The 18,731-nt window shown below is 38.4% G+C and overlaps 1 protein-coding gene across 5 annotated transcripts; it reads right to left on the bottom strand.

Annotated features, from left to right (window-relative positions):
- Positions 1–592: 592 nt before the first annotated feature.
- On the bottom strand, positions 593–18,252 carry COPS5 (COP9 signalosome subunit 5). Of its 5 annotated transcripts, none has more exons than XR_014842708.1 (8): positions 17,744–18,252; positions 15,337–15,571; positions 13,633–13,761; positions 12,878–12,943; positions 11,595–11,680; positions 3,626–6,943; positions 2,864–3,301; positions 593–823 (listed from the first exon to the last, which is right to left on the bottom strand). XR_014842708.1 is itself a non-coding variant. In XM_085020152.1 (8 exons), the coding sequence occupies exons 2-8, from the start codon at positions 15,520–15,522 to the stop codon at positions 739–741; spliced, it is 813 nt and encodes a 270-aa protein (XP_084876278.1). In that variant the 5' UTR covers positions 15,523–15,571; positions 17,736–18,024; the 3' UTR covers positions 593–738.
- Between the last annotated feature and the right edge of the window lie 479 nt (positions 18,253–18,731).

Here is an 18,731-nt window from a genome sequence, read left to right as displayed (position 1 = left end):
AAACTTTAAGAAGTAATGTATGAGTGACTTCACATGTGGCCCAGAAGTCGAGGAAAACCAAGCCTAAAGATTTTTCATTAGATTTAACAAAGAGGTGGTCTTTGGTAAATTGAAAAGTGGCTCCGACAGTCAGTATGTTAGGTGAAATGCTGAAATCTTTTGACTAATTTAGATAGGCAAGGCTCTTTAAAAAATAGGAAAGCTCTAATAAATATTTTTTTTTTTTTGTATTTAAGAACATTAAAGGGAGTTCCCGTCGTGGCGCAGTGGTTAATGAATCCGCCTAGGAACCATGAGGTTGCGGGTTCGGTCCCTGCCCTTGCTCAGTGGGTTGACGATCCGGCGTTGCCGTGAGCTGTGGTGTAGGTTGCAGACGCGGCTCGGATCCCGTGTTGCTGTGGCTCTGGTGTAGGCTGGTGGCTACAGCTCTGATTAGACCCCTAGCCTGGAACCTCCATATGCCGCGGGAGCGGCCCAAAGAAATAGCAAAAAGACAAAAAAAAAAAAAGAAAAAAAGAAAAAAAGAAAAAAAGAACATTAAAGGATACTAGTAAAATAATGTATCCCCTCCCAGAAAACAATCAAAGAACAATTTCATTTAAAGAATTTTATTATAGGATGTTAATATTCAGGACACTTCAGAGCACCTTATTCTTCTAATCGTATTTTTGGTAACTGGTTTTAAATTGTTACTTGCGTATTTTTCTCATACTGGCAAAAGTACTATTTTGTGATTGTTTAAGAGATGTTAATTTGATTAAATAGTTTATCCTTAATAACCTGAGACATCAATCCATGGATAGCTTCTATGGTAGTTTTACAGCTGGAAAGAAAAAATACATCACATAATGTCACGATAATTAAAAACTGTTTCAAACATGCAAGTTCCCCCACCCCCACATCTATCCTTATACCCACAATAATGATTTTTGGTTCTATTCACATATACCAAACCATACCAATTTACAGCTTATTCTTTATTGTTTACTATAGTGAATTTTAGCCTCCTGCATGTTTTTTGACCATTTCATTACTTACTAACACCTTTCCAAGAGAATGACAATGTAAAATTTGATATAAATCATAGAAGTTAATTTTGTTACTTGTCAGAAGGTTAGGGAAAATTCTGTTTCAGGTTACTGAAGTTTTTTATAATTGAGAATTATAGACTGATTCCAATATTACATTAAAATCTTCCATTCTTTTTTGTTCATTACTTAGAATAATTTTTAAAAATGATTTTAGGAGTTTCCATCATGGCTCAGTAGTTAATGGGTCCAACCAGGAACCATGAGGTTGTGGGTTCGATCCCTGGCCTTACTCAGTGGGTTGGGGATCTGGCAACGCTGTGGTGTAGGTTGCAGACATGGCTCGGATCCCGCGTTGCTGTGGCTCCAGTGTGGGCCAGTGGCTGCAGCTCCAATTCGACCCCTGGTCTGGGAACCTCCATATGCCTTGGGAGCGGCCCAAGAAATGGCAAAAAAGACATAAAAAAAAAAAAAAAAGATTTTAAAGAATCTTATGCTTTTTCTCCCTGAAATAATCACAAACATCCTTTGAACAATTCAAAGCCAAAGTTAGGTCAGTGAGTGAAGGACTTGTATTTTAGAATTGATTAAGAAAATGATAAAACACTACCAATATTCAGAAGAGATGCAATTCTTATAAAGTTACTCCTAAAAGCAAAATTCTCTAATTTTTTTTTTTTTGGCCACACCCATGATATGTGGAAGTTCCTGGGCCAGGGATTGAACCTGCACCACAGTAGTGACCTGAGCTGCTGCACTGACAATGCCAGATAGTTAACGCAGTGAGCCACAAGTGAGCTCTGAAAATTCCCTATTTTTTAAAAATCGTTTTTAAAAATTATTTTAAATTTTGTTCTTACTACTTTTCTTATATAATTGAGACATTCCCACAGTGAAATTTTTGCTTCATAAGAAATTTAGATTTAAATGCAGATGAAATTGTAAATCAGAGACATATAAAGATAGATGAGCACAATGACATACTAAGATCAAGTATCAAAAGTAAGATCTCATGTCAAAGAAAAATGTAATTTTTATCCAGGCTACTAGTTCTATACCTTTAAAAAACCCATGGAGAAGAAAGGAATGAGATCATTGTAACCCAAGATGGCATCTACTTCTAATACACTTTGCCCTCCCTTCTCTCTTTTCTTTCTTACCAACTGGTACAGGTTTTTAAAAAATGGATACCAAGGTATTGGTTTATATAGATGTCAACACAGTTTTCCCTCCCTCTCTATTCCTAACTATCACATTACAATTCAAAATTTTGTGAAAGTAAATGCTTTTTGGTAGTCTTTCCAATCCTGTATGCATCTGAAGGACCACCATGTAATTATTTCCTATGTTATTAGAGAACCTATCCCAAGTTCATAACAAATTCTTGGTAGTAAAATTTGGGATACTAAAATACTGTATAAAGAATTATTACATAAAATTAAGAGAGATACAATCATTTATCAGATATTTATGGGGTTAAACTTTAAATTTAAGAAATTCTAATTTAATCCTTTAGATGATAAGGTTAGAACAGGTTAGGGCATCCTTTTGCAAGTTTTTGTTTTTTAAAGGTCCAGCAATGGACTAGTTTTCGTTCTTACAGTTTCTAGCTGAACTTAGAAAAGGTAACTGGGAATTTTTCATACACTACCTAGACCTTTTAGACTCTGATGTTCTTAGTTACCGTCTTAAGAATTTCAGCTGAAACCTGCTTTTGACAACTCTTAAAGGCCCAAAGAAGTTAATATTCAAGTACCATTCTAAGTTATAAGTAAGTTGAGCCATAAGGAATTTGAATATTGAAAGAAAAGAGTGAGGAATAGATTTGCTCTTACCTGTCTCGTGTAGCTTTGGCAAGTTTGTCTTCTGACTTTCTGTCATGCGTTTCTAAACCCAACATAAAACTCCCTCGTCCCAGCTGGGCTTCTGATTGTTCTAATTTCTCAGACAAATCAAAGACCTGACCGGTGGTATAGTCTGCATTCTGTGGGGAAAATGATATTGTGTCTATATATAGAACAAGTCTATCATTAAAAAAAACAAAATTTTCTTCTATATAGGATCTTTTGGAGTTCCTGTTGTGGCGCAGTGGAAATGAATCCTACTAGGAACCATGAGATTGCGGGTTCTATCCCTGGCCTTGCTCAGTGGGTTAAGGATCCAGCGTTGCTGTGAGCTGTGGTGTAGGTCACAGATGTGGCTCAGATCTGGAGTTGCTGTGGCTGTGGGTTGTGGCTGTGGCCAGTGGCTATAGCTCCAATTAGAACCCTAGCCTGGGAACCTCCATATGCCGAGGGTGCGGCCCTAAAAAGGACAAAAGACAAAAAAACCCCCAAACAACCATGTTATATATAGAATCTTTCATTTACAGATAATTCCACTATGAAATCTAAGTAGAGGAATTCCCATTGTGGCTCAGTGGTTAACGAATCCGACTAGGAACCATGAGGTTGCGGGTTTGATCCCTGGCCTTGCTCAGTGGGTTAAGGATCTGGTGTTGCCCTGAGCTGTGGTGTAGGTTGCAGACGCAGCTCAGATCCGGCATTGCTGTGGCTCTGGCGTAGGCTGGCGGCTACAGCTCCGATTAGACCCCTAGCCTGGGAATCTCCATATGCCGGGAGTGGCCCAAGAAATGGCAAAAAAGACAAAAAAAAAAAAAAAAAAAAAAAAAAAAAAGAAATCTAAGTAGATAGTCAGTGAAGTAAGAGGTCAAATTATACTTGCAAAAAGTGATCCCAAAGCTCATGCAGTTCAAATGTAGAGTTCTTCCCCTTTCATAATTTTAATACTAAGTTTGGAATTTTTCTTTTTGACTGCTTAAATCTAATATGTGTTATTATAAGAAGCTTCCAAATACACAGGTCTGAGTCCAGGTTCTGGCCCTGCTGCAGACTGGAAGGCCTTGTGAGAGCGCCTTTGCTTTTCTGTGCCTTCAAGCCTTCCTGTGAAAATGGGGAAGGAAGGTGATAATTTCTACCTAAAGCTATTGTGAAGATTAAATTGTAGTGATATTATATAAAGCTCTTAGGACTGTCCATGGCACCTGGTAAAGGCTTAATGGTTGTTAGCTAATTTTGTTATATTTTTTCTTGTTGAACTTCCAGAATTAGTACTTATATCAGCATTTTAAAAATTACATTTGTTGTAGCTTTTCTGATTATAAAGTTAATAGTTATATTGGAGTTCCCGTTGTGGCTCAGTGGTTAACGAATCTGACTAGGAACCATGAGGTTGCAGATTCGATCCCTGGCCTTGCTCAGGGGGTTAAGGATCTGGCATTGCTGTGAGCTGTAGTGTAGGTTGCAGATGTGGCTTGGATCCCGCGTTGCTGTGGCTCTGGCGTAGGCCGGTGGCTACAGCTCCAATTTGACCCCTAGCCTGGGAACCTCCATATGCTGCGGGGGCAGCCCAAGAAATGGCAAAAAAAAGACAATAAATAAATAAATAAATAAAGTTAATAGTTATATAGAAAATTTGGAAAATGTAGAGGAATATACAGAAAAAAGGAAATACCTATAATCCCTCCACATCGCTATAACCAGAGCTGTATTTTAGAGTATTGCTACACACACTCACATGCATACCCACATTTGTTAAACTGAAATATGATATAGACTTTCATAAATTTTAAAAATAAAAAATTTAATAATTACATATGCACATTTAACTGTAATATTTTAAAAAAGATTTTATTGGAATATCTTTTTGTTATTCTATTTGCTCAGTCTGTAAGACCATGTACAGGAAATATAGTTCAACCAGAAGATATTTTTTAAGAGTTATTTGCTGTCATCTTAGTTATTACAAGGAGCCCTATAAAATGTTACCAGCTTTCCAATGATTTTACAAACTTATGATATTTTTTAAAGGTGTGATTATATTCACTTTCTCTGGATCTAAATGATTTAGGTCATGAATACATTCTACTCCACAGATTTGGAGAAAATCCTAGGGTTTGTAGACTACCTCACATCTGGAAGATTTAGTGCAAGCTATTAAAAAATGTAGGGTAGCAGAAATAGTTATACTATTAAAATAAAGAAAGAATCAATTACATTTCAAAATACACAGAGAAATAAATCATAAAATGACTTTTTTATGGTAACTTTTAGATTACATGCATTAGCTGGGGAAACATGAATTGAAAAAAAATGTATTTTTTTCTTAAAGTGCTGCAATATACTATATATAAAACCACAAAAAAGTCACCAATATAACCTTTTCTTAATTATTAATGTCCTCATATATGCAGTGCTGGAATATAGGGACAGCCATAGGCTGAGTAAGTAGAGCTGTCTGCTTTTATACAAAAGTTCAGATCACTCCTGCCTTACAGTTCCTCCTTTTGCCATCATCTGTCACCTCTGGCTGCTATCAGTATACCTGTCTCTAAGGAAACACCACACACATAAGGCATTTAGCAGTGCATGGTGCATAGAAAGCACTGAATAAATATTTGCTATTATGGTCACTCTCCTTCCTTCCAGTTTGCTACTTCTGACCATTGAGGATAAGAAGAAAGAATGGAAAGCGTGTTAGAACTGTATTTAAAATCGCAGTAAATATGCTCAAGTGAGGTCTCTTCCCATGAATACAATAAACAACAAAAAAATTTTACTGTGGCTTTATTATAATGCCTGGCACTTTGCGAACTGCTTTACACATAAAGTATTTCATATGATTCTCAGTGTACTTAACAATGTGGGTACTCTTATCATTGATAATAAGAAAGGCTCAGTCACATTAAATAATATTCTGAAGGTCATATACAGTTTGTAAAGCAGCAGAGTTGTTTTTGAACTGAGTTGATCTTATTCCAGGTTTTGTGGTTCTAATCACTATGCTATACTGTACTCTATGAAGTTTTAAAAAAAACCAAAACAGAACTGTTTCTTATTAAGCTCTAGATAGAAGTTTGTTAAATATTCTTGTAAATGTTAGATTTTAATGATATATTGGAAAATATTTATTGACTTTCTTGTTGTTGTTCAACATCTGCTGCTTTTATGTAGTGATATTCTGATTTCCTTCTGGGGACATTCTTAGCCCACGTGGCTCCTGAAAGACTTTCTTCTACCCCAGCCCAGCAGTAAAGCATGTGCCCTGGTCTAGCCACTCAAGGTGATCATTACCTTGGCCTAGAGCAGCTTTAAGGATGGGTATGTAACCTCAAAACTCAGACATAATGAGGCTTTGCCTGGGAATGTGCATCTGTATGTATGTATGTATGAATGTGTGTATGTGTATCTTGATCTTCTGAATATGAAACTGCGAGGCTGAGAGGTCTAAGCTAATGCTGCCATCTTGCTTTCACATGAAGTCTGAAACTGAAGCCAACTGACCTGAAATCAAAGCTAAGAGAGGAAGACCAAGACCTCATAATATTGTCTGAATGCAGACTTAGGCTATGCCTGAAGTAAGCCCAACTCCTGGACTTTGGAGTTTACATGATTCTTTTTTGTGTAAGACAGCTTTGGTTGGGTCTCCTGTCACTTGTTACCAGAGTCCAACCTGAGACAAAACAGTATCTGTATTCTTCTCTGTTAGGTGTTTAAGGCAGAGGCAGATTTCACCCTCACCTGGCCCACTATATTTGTCATTTAGACTTGGTCTCAATGGTACATGACACAGATTGTGACTTGGCCTAGTATCCTAATCTACCTCTGGTCATGAAGAATCTGATCCCAGCCTTACTGTTTTGGCCAAGTCAGATATAGCCTTTCCATGAAAGAGTTTCAGATGTTAAACAGCTTATATAGATTAGATAAAATTTAGTCACATCCCTTGAAAGCACAGTACTTACAGTAAGCAAGCTAGAGGAACTCAGCGTATTCACCCAGTATTTATTCCACAAAAGCTCAAGCAATTTTCGATCCAAAGAAGACTTAAAATATGAGACTTCTAAGGCATAGTATCTATGAAAAAAAAGCACAATAATCTGGTAAGTAAAACAATAATTCAACCACATCATATAGAGGTTAAGGTCAAATTTAAGTGAATTATACTTTATATCCAAATAGTCATATTTTAGTTTTTAGTCCAATAGAACAAAAGATTAAAAATAGTTTCCTTACTCTTTAGGGCCATGGCTTCAAATCTTCTATTAACTAAACACTCTTGTATTTATTTCTTTCCTCTATAGAGCCCAGAAATTCCTAAGAGGTTAGCAAGAACTAAACAGAACTACTGAATGACATGTGTTTATCCATGTCATTGAGTTCATAAATTCTAGTCAATAGCACACAAACTGAACTACCTCTCTAGGGTCAACTATAACTTTTGTTAAGCTTTTAAAAATACCCAAAATAACATGTGGATTCTCCACTCCTACCTTTCGAATTCCCTAAGTAGGACCTACTGCTTTTTGGAAAAGCAAACTTTAAGGTAGGTCCTTAAAGCATGTAAAAGAATTACTATTGCTTCCAAAGATGCCTAATTTATAGTCAGAGAGAGCAAGGAAAATTGGGTTAAATGTCTGAAAAACTTAAAAAAAATTTTTTTAAAGTAATAAATATTTAAATACCTCCCTATATTCTGTACAGCAATGGATACAAAGAGATACAAGGGACTTCTTTACCTAAGGAGCTTACCCGTTTTTATGAGAAATGTGGAATGGATCCATGAGAAGTTAAAAGTAATGATGTATGTTGAAAAGCAGTAAGTGATGCTATAGTGCATATTTAAAATTAACCACCCACCAATTAAATGTTAGAGATAATGAATACTCTTAGTATGGAAAGAACTGCCTGAGAAGCCCTAGGGAAACAGTAGGATTTAGAGTAAGTCTTACATGGGCCTATAGTGTGGATGTATCGAGAGCAAGGAGGGAATCAGGCAGAGAGCACTGACTTACAAAAAGGAAAGTGAGCAGATGTGAGGAGAAAAAGGCTCAGACTCAGGTTAGTGGTATGAAAGATAAAGACACATGGGTACAACAAAATGTGTATTGATTTAATTCAGGAGTGAAGAAATAAAAAAACAAAAGTAAGAATTTAAAGATATCAGAATTAAGTAAAGGGCTTTTCAAGATCAAGATATGTGTATGTGTACATAAAGGACACAGACAGTAAAATGTGCAAGTGGAATAGTCTATTTCTTGAGCACCTATTATGTTCTGGTGCTTTACATACATTGTCATTTAATCTTCCCTATAACCATGCAAAGAAGGATTTATTATTCCCATTCTACAAAGAAATAGCTCTAGAGAGTACAGACCTTGTTCAAAGCCACACAGTTAGAAAGTGGCAGCAAAAGGATATGGTAAGTTATGTCTGTTACCAAACCTCGCAGTCTTTATTTTTATATCCAAAGTGTAGACATATAAGACACTGTTTAAGAAGTGAGGCCCTGGGAGTTGAGGGGGTTAGGTTTGGGGAGGGGAGGCAGCGGCTCAAGTGAAAAGGACAGCTTTAAAAGGAGGGGCTGTACTTCTGACACTTTAGGAAGAAAGAGATGAGAGGATGGTCACAGCAACAGATGACTTAGATTTATAAAGGATGGGAAATAAGGGAACTCAAACTTGAGGGTCAGGAATAGACTTTTATGTTTTAAAATTTATGGATCACCTTAATATAATTACTGTTTTAATTCCGTAGGTTGATGCAATGAAATTTTTTGGTCTAATATGTAGTGATTAGTTGCAAATCTCAGTAGCAGAGTTGAAAAGAAGATTATTCAAAATTACTCGTGGAGCTAAATCCTCATCTTCTGTACGAGAAGTCAATAATAGATACTGCCTCGAACTGAAAATCAAGAAGTAGCACTATCAGCATGCTGTTTGAAGATATGGGGTAAATACTTAAAGGAAATAACTGTAATAATCTTAAGTGACTGCCTCTGGGGGATGGGACAGGGAATGGCAGAAGATTGTACCATTATTATTTTATGATAAATTACTATTTTATAATAAATTTTACAGAACCATTTGACTCTTTCAATTATGTGGTTGTGTATAACACTGACAATGTTTCACTAAGGCTTTTCAAAGTTAAATATATTTAATATCCACATTAGATTCTATGTTTAAAACAAACTTTGGATCATGATCTGGAATTTAAGGTAGAAAAGAAAAAAGAAAGGTCAATATAAACTCCAAATAATTACTCTTTGTTAAATAATTTAGGAAATGGATCTGTATAACCAGCCTGAATAAAACCCCTGCTCTTTCAATTTGGCACTGTTTCCTTCAAGATTTTGAAATAAAAATAAAGTGACTTATTTGCCAGATGAAAAAAGTTTGGTTTTTATTTAGGAACTGATCTTAAGTAAGAGAGTATCCTTGGGGAATTCCCATGTGGCTCAGGGGATTAAGGATCAAGCTTTGTCGAAGCTCTGGCAGAGGGTGCAACTGCAGTGTGAGTTCGATCCCTGGCCTGGCAATTTCTACATGCTATGGGTGCAGCCAAAAAAACACACCAAAAAACAAAAAAAGAGAGTATCTTTGAATACCCTATTATTTCAGGTTCAAAATTCTAAACTTTATTAGCAATGTAGGCAGCTAGAAAGCAGCTACTCCTCTTTAATAGGCTCATATTTAAGAAGAGAAGGAAATTCAGTTTTGTTTGGATGCAGAAAGCATAGACTGCCTCAGTTTTTTTGTTAGCTTCCAAAGCTGCCTCTGGTAAAAGAAAGGTACATGCTTTTGATACCACAACTCAATATAAATGAAAAAAAAATTGACTGTTAACTCTGAAAATGAAAGTATCAGAGCAAAGGTGTTTCCATGCTTAGGAGCAATTCTCTCAAACAGGAATGGTTTAAATTCCTTTCAGTAGGGAAAATTTAAGTGATTTAATCCAAACCTCTAATTGAAAAATCAATCTTTTTTTCCCAGAAGTGTGTTAGGGTTGACTGAATACCACATATATTTAAAAACTCAATTTTAGAAATTCTGCCATTTTCTAGGAGTTTCTACACAGAAAAGTTAGAGCAATAGTAGCAAGGTATTCTTTGAAGTTGGGATGGGGGTATGGAGAAAAAGGACATTAATAATCATTTAGGCAATGTTTAGGGGGAGGGGTACCCGCCCTTCTATGTGCTATGCTCTATTTTATTTTATTTTTTTTTCTTTTTACAGCCATACCTGCAGCATATGGAAGTGCTAGGGGTCAAAACGGAGCTACAGCTGCCGGCCTACACCACAGCCACAGCAACATCAGATTAGAGCTGCATCTGTGACCTATACCATAGCTTGAGGCAATGCTGGATCCTTAATCCACTGAGGGAGGCCAGGGACCGAAGCAGCATCCTCATGGATACTAGTTGGGTTCTTAAACCTCTGAGCCACAGGAGGAACTCCCTGCTATGCTCTATTTTAAATGTAAGGAACAACAGTGAATTGATTTTACTCTCTTGACTAAATGAGGTCAGATGGTGTCAAGTGCTAAGAAGAAAAATAAAGCAGGGAAGAGTAACACTGAGTAACAGGAAGATGCTATTTTGAATAGGATGACCAATGAATATTCTCTGTTAAGGTGGCCCTTAAATGGACACTCACTGATTGAATTAGTGAGTCACAGGGAAATAAGGAAAAATGTTCTAGGCAGAGGGACTAGTAAGTGCAAAGGCCTTGAGGCAGGAGCCTGCCTACTACATCTGACAAACCATAGTAAGGCCACTGTAGCTGGAATGGAGAGAGCAAAGGCTCAGTGACAGGAGATATCTCAGAGAGGTTGTAGGGGCCAGACTCTATAGGGTTGTGTGGTGCATGGTAAGCACTATAGATCTTATTTTTAGTAAAATAGGGAGTCATTCTGAGAAGGAGAACATGATGTGACTTATATTTTAACAGAATCTGTCTGGTTGACAAAAGACCTTTAAGAGGTGGAGTGAGGGGCAGAGGCAGAAAGACTAGCTAGAAGTCTAATACTTTGATTTAGGCTCCAGATGGCTGTGGCTAGGGTCAGGGTGAAAATAAAAGAGATGGCAAGATATATTTAGAAGGTGAGAAAACTGGCTTCATTGGTTTACCAATTTAAAAAATTGAGATATAATTTACATATCATAAAATTCACTATTTTAACAGAGTACACAATTAAGCAGTTTTTAGTATGGCTTCTTTAACTTTCGAAGTGAAAATATTTAGGGCAAATTTCTGCTAAGTGGACCTTGTGTACACTGAAGGGCTGCAGAAATGCTAGCTAGTGTCAGGCTGACTCTGAATGTAACTTTGCTTAACTGTAATTTTATTAACTGGCCAAGTATCTTGTACACTGATAAAATGTTATGGATGTGTGAAAGGCAAATAACACCTTAGAGTAAAACAATTATTAATAAAAAATTCAAACATCAGCCTAAATCTGTATATCTTACTATCATTTTAAAAGGTATTATGATATGTATTTCATCTGAACTTTTAAACTTTTTTCTCATCTATAAAATCAGAGGCTTGGTTTGGATGACCCCCCCCAACCCCTGCACAGCCTTAGTATGCAGAAGTTCTGAGCCATAGCAGTGACCAAAGCCACAGCAGTGACAATGCTGGATCCTTAACTCACTGGGCTACCAGGGAACTCCTAAGGTTTCTTACGATGATTTCAACATCAGATACACTTAAAAATGACTTACTGTTTGCAGTGTACACCAAAGTCTTCTATTTTGTTAAGTGGGATAGTCTGGTACTCAGAGGGTCCTTCATCAGGAGGTTTGTAGCCCTAAAAAAATAAATAGAAGATTTAAACAAAATAAAACAGGAAAACATGTTTTCTATGCATCTCTCTATAGAAACATTAATTTTGGAATCCAAATACTGATCATAAACATTCTAACAAAAAAAAGTACATTGCTTATACACACCCTCAACTCCATTTGGTAGCTGAAGGTTGGAATTTGGCTTAAAGATTCATTTTTCTTGGAGTTCCCATTGTTGCTCAGTGGCTAACGAATCTGACTAGGAACCATGAGGTTGCAGGTTCGATCCCTGGCCTTGCTCAGTGGCTTAAGGATCCGGTGTTGCTGTGAGCTGTGGTGTAGGTTGCAGACACAGCTCGGATCCCTCCTTGCTGTGGCTCTGGCTCTGGCCAGCAGCTATAGCTCCGATTGGACCCCTAGCCTGGGAACCTCCATATGCCGCAGGTGTGGCCCTAGAAAAGGCAAAACGACAAAAAAAAAAAAAGATTCATTTTTCTTGTCCCTAGGTGATGTACACTTGTGCTTATATCTATTTCAGATTACAGGGAAGGAGGCAGATAGATTTAACTTGTTTCTCTAGTACCTATCAGAATGCCATGGGCATACAAATACTACTAACAAAGGAAGTCTGCTTTTCAAGTAAAATTAACAATATGCAGCACAAATGTACTGTCTTTTACTAAGAACAACATGTGGTAGTTTGACTGCTATTTTATAAGTATTTTTAAATTGTTTTAGGACAAAATGAGATACTAACCATAATGCATTTTAAAAAATAAATATTATAAATTTTAAAAATTACAGGGATTATAATTTTCTTTTTTTTTTTGCCATACCCATGGCATGTGGAAGTTCCTTGGCCAGGGATTTAACCTGCACCATAGCAACCCTAGCTGCTGCAATGACAATGCTGGATCCTTAACCCACTGCTCCAGGAGGAAACTTCTGGATTATAAATTTTTTTTAGGGTCACATCTGCGGCATATGAAGTTCTCAGGCTGGAGGTTGAATTGGAGCTCCAGTTGCCGGCCTACATCACAGCCACAGCAACCTGGGATCCGAGCTGTGCCTGTGACCTACACCACAGCTCACAGCAACGCCAGATCCTTAACCTATTGAGAGAGGCCAGGGATTGGACCTGCGTCCTCATGGATACTAGTCGGATGTGTAACTAGGGTGACCCACAACAGGAACTCCCAGAGTATAATTTTTAAAATTACCTTTGGGTATGTCCTAAAGGCTCCAAGATTCACTTTCCCTGCAGATATTGTTCTTGTTGGGTCAATCTATAAGAAAGATATATTTAATATCTGCTGATTATAAAATCACTGTATACTTCCATTTGTTTTAAACACTGTAAGCCAAGACATACATATGTGCATAAAACACTATATGTGTATGCACACAGACACAAATGAAAATAACCAATAATAGGGAAAAAATAAACAAATTAAAAAACCATAGAAGTTCAATAAAGTGATTAATATAGAAATCTCATAGTTAATGTAGAAATTAGGTCTACATTATATATATTAGGTCTTATAGTTATACTGTTTAAGAGCATTAACTAAAGCTTTGCTCACCTATTTTTCAAAAGTTTTTTTCTTTTAATAGATGAACAATTTCTACCTTCTTCATAGTAACCTGGATTGCATCTAAAACACTCTGAGCACAGCAAGAGCTGCCTAGCAATTCCTGATTTAATCAATTCAGTCAGTCAGAATGCCAATTATGTACAGGGAACTGAGACATGAGGGTGCTGTGAACACCCTCATCTTAAAGAGTGAGGGAAGAGACACGGAGAGGTTAAGTAACTTGTTCAATGTCCCAGCTTCAAAGAGGTGGAATTCAGATTTAAACCTAGGCAGACTAACACCAGAGCCTTGCTCTTTACCACACTGTTTTTATTTCTCTGTACACCTGCTTTAGGACAGCTTCATGAAAATCAATTAAAACTGGTTGTAAAAATACTTACTACCACTGCTACGAATGGTTCTTGGAACTGCTGATTGAGCATCTGAGTACTAACATCAATCCCAGAAAGCCAGCAGCCATAGCCAGGGTGGCTATGATACCAGCCAATTGCATTTTCAAGGCGGCCAACCTAACAAATGGAGAGCAAAGGAGCTTGAGGTGCCTATTTAATCATAGAGAAGCTCATGATTTGCCTATTTACATAGCCTGATAGTAAAATAACAGGTTTTTTAGATAATACATGCCCAAGGCACACAGTTAATAAGAGACATGTACAATAAGGTTATTCAGTTTCCTTCCCACCTCCTTTTCCTTAACTAGCCCAGATGTTCCCACTATAGGCAGCAGCTTACATACCTATCTTACAGACCTATTCTGTGCATACAGAATATATATTCTTTGCATATATGTAGAGTAATAAAAACACACACAATGGCATACCACATACAGTGTTCTACACTTCGCTTTTTCACCCAACAAAATATACTGGGGTTTGTTTCATATAGATTAGATACACAAGTAATTTTTCTTTTTTGACTGTGCTTGTGGCATGCAGAAGTTCTCAGGCTAGAAATCAGACTCAAGTCATAGCAGTGATGATGCCGGCTCCATAACTGCTATGGCACCCAGGAACTCCTGGTAACTATTTTTAAATTTTTTTTTTTAAGGTTGGCCAGCAGTTCATTGTATAGATAGAACATAATTTATTTGTCTTTTGTCTTTTTGTCTTTTGTTGTTGTTGTTGTTGCTATTTCTTGGGCCGCTCCCGCGGCATATGGAGGTTCCCAGGCTAGGGGTCCAATCGGAGCCGTGGCCACCGGCCTACACCAGAGCCACAGCAACGCAGGATCCGAGCCGCGTCTGCAACCTACACCACAGCTCACGGCAACGCCGGATCGTTAACCCACTGAGCAAGGGCAGGGACCGAACCCGCAACCTCATGGTTCCTAGTCGGATTCGTTAACCACTGCGCCACGACGGGAACTCCAGAACATAATTTATTTAATCAGTTTGATATTTAAGTACATTTAGGTTGTCACCAAACTTTTGGTTTTAAATGCACACACATAATGTATGTGAGAATTAAAATTTTTTAAAATTGAGATATAATTTAGATAGTAGTTCAGATGTATAACATGAGTCAATATATGTATATACTGTAGAATGATCACCACAGTAAATGTAGTTAACATCTATCACCATACATAGTTACACATTTTTTTTCTTTTTTCTTTTACCATTTCTTGGGCCGCTCCGGAGGCATATGGAGGTTCCCAGGCTAGGGGTCTAATCGGAGCTGTAGCTGCCGGCCTATGCCACAGCCACAGCAACGTGGGATCCAAGCCGTGTCTGCAACCTACACCACAGCTCACGGCAATGCTGGATCCTTAACCCACTGAGCAAGGCCAGGGACCAAACCCCCAACCTCAAGGTTCCTAGTTGAATTGGTTAACCACTGTGCCACAATGGGAACTCCTTTAAAATTTTTTTTTTCACATTTTTTTTCTTATGATGAGAACTTTGATGATTTACTCTCTTGAATGAGAATTTATTTAAAAAAATCATGCTAATCTTATATATAGATGAGAATAACTTAAAATATAAATTTTTATGTAAAGAGAATAGTTTCAAGTTTAGAAACTCAAAAAGTCACCATGAGACTCTTAACTTGCAGTTACCAAATTTTAAGGAACAATATTTTTACCTGTTTGGCATTTTCTATGTATGCAGCCATGTACTCATATGCAGCAGCCTGAGCATTTACTCGGGTTTCAGTGCCCTCTACAGGCAAAGCAAAACTGTCCATAATGATCATGGTTTCACCATCCACCTTTCCCAGCATCAAGCCCATCACTTCCAAGTTGCCTCCTGATCTGGCATGCATCACCATTTTCAGCAGAGCCAATGCTGAGATTTTGCAGTACTTAAAGTAATGGTGACTACAAAACAAAAGCATGGTGTAATTAACTTTCTTACATAAAGTAGAATTTCAAGACAGTTTTTGTGGAGATTAACAAGCATTGAGGGAATTAACACTGATAGAATGGGGAGGAAGAGTGTAGAATGGAAAGAAGGAGGAAGTAGAAAAGGGAGATGGAAACACATCATAACCTTGCAAGGTATTTCCCACTGGGGAAAGGGAACACTATGAAATAGTGGGCATTTATTTTGGCCACACCCATAGTATGCAGATGTTTCTGGGCCAGGGATTGAACCCAAGGCACAGCAGTGACAATGCTGGATCCTTAATCTGCTGAGCCACCAGAGAACTTCTGAAAAAGTTTTTTAATATGCTATTCTTACATGACCACTTCAGTAGACTTTTTCTCCATTAATTTTGGTATCACCAAATCTTTTTAAATTTAGAGTTGATTTACAAGGTTGTGCCAAATTTTGGTTTCTGACTGGTTGGATGGATTTACCTCATTATTCTCAGGCCCTAACGTTTTGGCCTAACAGTTAAGAATGTGGGCTCTGGAGTTCCTATTGCAGCTCAGTGGTAACAAACTTGACTAATATCCATGAGGATGTGGGTTCGATTTTTGGCCTCGCCCAGTGGGTTAAGGATCTGGCATTGCCATGATGTACTACATATACTGTGGAATGATCACCACAGTAGGTGTGATCGAAGATGTGGCTCAGATCTGGTGTTGCTGAGGCTATGGTGTAGAATGGCAGCTGTAGCTCTGATTCCACCCCTAGCCCAGGAACTTCCGTATGCCATGGGTGTGCCCCCTCCAAAAAAATGTGGGCTCTGACATCCATCTGCCTACCTTTGCATCCTTGCACTACCATGTCCTAGCTGTGACCTTGAGACATTCACTTAATTCTGTGCCTGTTTCCTTATCTATAAATAGGGATATTTCACAGGGCTGTTGCTAGGAGGAAATGAAGTAAATGAAATAATGTATATAAGGTACTTAGCCTAGTGCCTGACACATACTAAAACTTTTTAAATGCTAGCTGTTGTTAGCATTATCAACCTATCTTTTACAGAACTCTCAAAGAAGTCTGTTGAGGGCTGTGGCTTCTTTCTGTGGTATCAGCCTCAAAATGGAAAATGTAGCCTTATCTTTAGTTCTGCTATGATCACTGTTTAAGTTTTTCATCTGTGGTTGTGACTAAACTACTGTTGAATAAAATTACATTTTGGTCTCACTGATGTGGCTCAAGACAGCTAGGTTGTATATAACTAGAGATACAATCACACAGCGAGGCTAATAGTTTCCAAATATTTAATAGGCTCTATCAACCTAAAATGCACAGCCTGCTATAGAAAGAGCAGGCGAGGCAAACCAACTCAGTGCTCAGTCCTTAGTAAGTACTCAATAAACATTGCTGAATCTGAATAATGACAATTAAAGCTTGCCTTGTGGGACAGATGAAGCATGGTTTTTGTTGTTGACCACCGCTTTCCCATCTATCTCTCTGTTAGAGACGGTGCTCTTTTAACTCTATCTCTAACAATATCTGCTCTCAGGAAAGGATAAATGCTGTGGGAAAGAATCCTCGATCTGTCATCACTCTCAGGGACACAGCTGTTTTGCTAAATGGCAAAGAACTCTATTGATTTAATTTGTAGCTTATGTGAACTTGCTAACATTTTGGGAGACTAAGTAGAACCTCGCGGTGTTTCTAAAATAATTACCAGCAATCGAAAAACAATTACAGATCTAAACGATGGCTTTTAATTAAAGACCGTTGGGCTGGCTCAATTTCTGAAGACAGCTACAGTCTCCAGTCTAAGATCTGCTGCAAGTCCCAACAAAGTGTATACCGACACAGGATTCAAGGCAGAGTGTGTAGCATACGTGACGGTATGGGTGTTGAGGAGTAAAAGCCCAAATCACCGCTTGCCGTTTTCCTTTTCCATTCTCCCGAGGCAAACGGGTTAAAGAGACAGAAAGGGGAGTCAAGCGAGCCCCAAAGGAGGGACTTACGCTCAACTTGCGCGGATAAAAAGGCAAAGCAAAAATTCTCAGACGCTTACTCTTCCTCTTCCCTGCACAAGAAAAGACAAGCCCAGTCCCCGCTTCAGCTCCCACCCCTACTGGGTCTCTTAAACTCCCGCCACCCTTCCCTCCCCAGCATTTCGCCAGGGACCTCCTCACTCCTTAGTCCAGGGTTTCGCCGCCAGGATTTCTTGCTGCTGTTTTTTGTCGTATTTGTAGATTTCATCGATACTCTGGGCTTCCTGCATGTTGTTGGCTAATTCCCACGTTTTCTGGGCCATACCACTCCCAGAAGCCGCCATCGCAGAGGATTCGGAGAAGTTGTTGCCCCTACAACCAAGACGCAACTTCAACCTCGCTAGGTTTCCGGGTGTGGGCTTCAGACCCACCCCACCGCAGGTGCAAACTGGTACTAGACTCTCGAGGCAGCCATGACACCTAGAACCGGAGGTGAAGTTGGTACCGACCATTCGAGGATGGCGGGGGTCCTTCCGGAACGCGACGGTGTAAACAGCAGTTACACAATAGTTAGAGACAGAGGAATCTCCTTGTGGATTAAATGAAGACATATTATCTTGGAAAATTATATGTGTGAATTAAGACAAAAACAGCGTTTATGTAAGGAATGGTATAGCCTTCCGCACCGGAAGAAGGGCATGTAACGTTATGCCAGAAAACGAATTGACCTTCCTTGTTCGTACTGCGCAGGCTCGGCCTCCGCCATATTAAAAATAGATCCTTAAACGGGGATGGGAGAAAGAATTGTTTTTATGTAGGTGCAGGTACTTTAAATGCAGTAAGTTTGTTGAAAGACTTAAAAAAAAAAAGGATGTCTGGAAAAATTGAGATAAATAGTTCTGAATGCTGGCTTTGAGAGAATACATGACATCCTAGTTTACTTTCAGATGAATCACCGCACATGTGTAAAATCCTATGGGCTCGTGGTTGGGCACTAAGCTTCTCTTGGGCGTTCTTTAGCGATCATATGAAGCTGTGGAAACTCGTGGATGGCTACGGTCATGCCTTGGTGTGTTTGTAAAAATTAACATCTCTAGGCGCTATTAATGTCCCGAAAATGTCCAGTACCCAGTTGCTATAATAGTTTACAGTTTAATCTTCTGCATTGCTCTGTGGAACTAACTCTGCT

Source organism: Sus scrofa, chromosome 4 (assembly GCF_054392235.1).
Source record: "Sus scrofa isolate SSC_HxYL_T2T_F1_AM1 chromosome 4, Sscrofa_HxYL_maternal_Yorkshire_Landrace_v2.0, whole genome shotgun sequence".
Taxonomy (NCBI): Eukaryota; Metazoa; Chordata; class Mammalia; order Artiodactyla; family Suidae; genus Sus; species Sus scrofa.
The sequence above is the reverse complement of the archived record's forward strand: the minus strand, read 5'-3'. Positions and strand labels throughout refer to the sequence as shown.

Coding starts and splice junctions, on each gene's coding strand:
- COPS5 (XM_005663034.3), bottom strand. CDS start 18,153: ATGTCTTCATTTAATCCACAAGGAGATTCCTCTGTCTCTAACTATTGT. Junction 11,681..15,336: donor ACATAGAAAATGCCAAACAG/GTAAAAATATTG, acceptor TTATTTTTTTAG/GGCTACAAACCTCCTGATGA. Junction 824..2,863: donor GCCAAAGCTACACGAGACAG/GTAAGAGCAAAT, acceptor TTTTCTTTCCAG/CTGTAAAACTACCATAGAAG.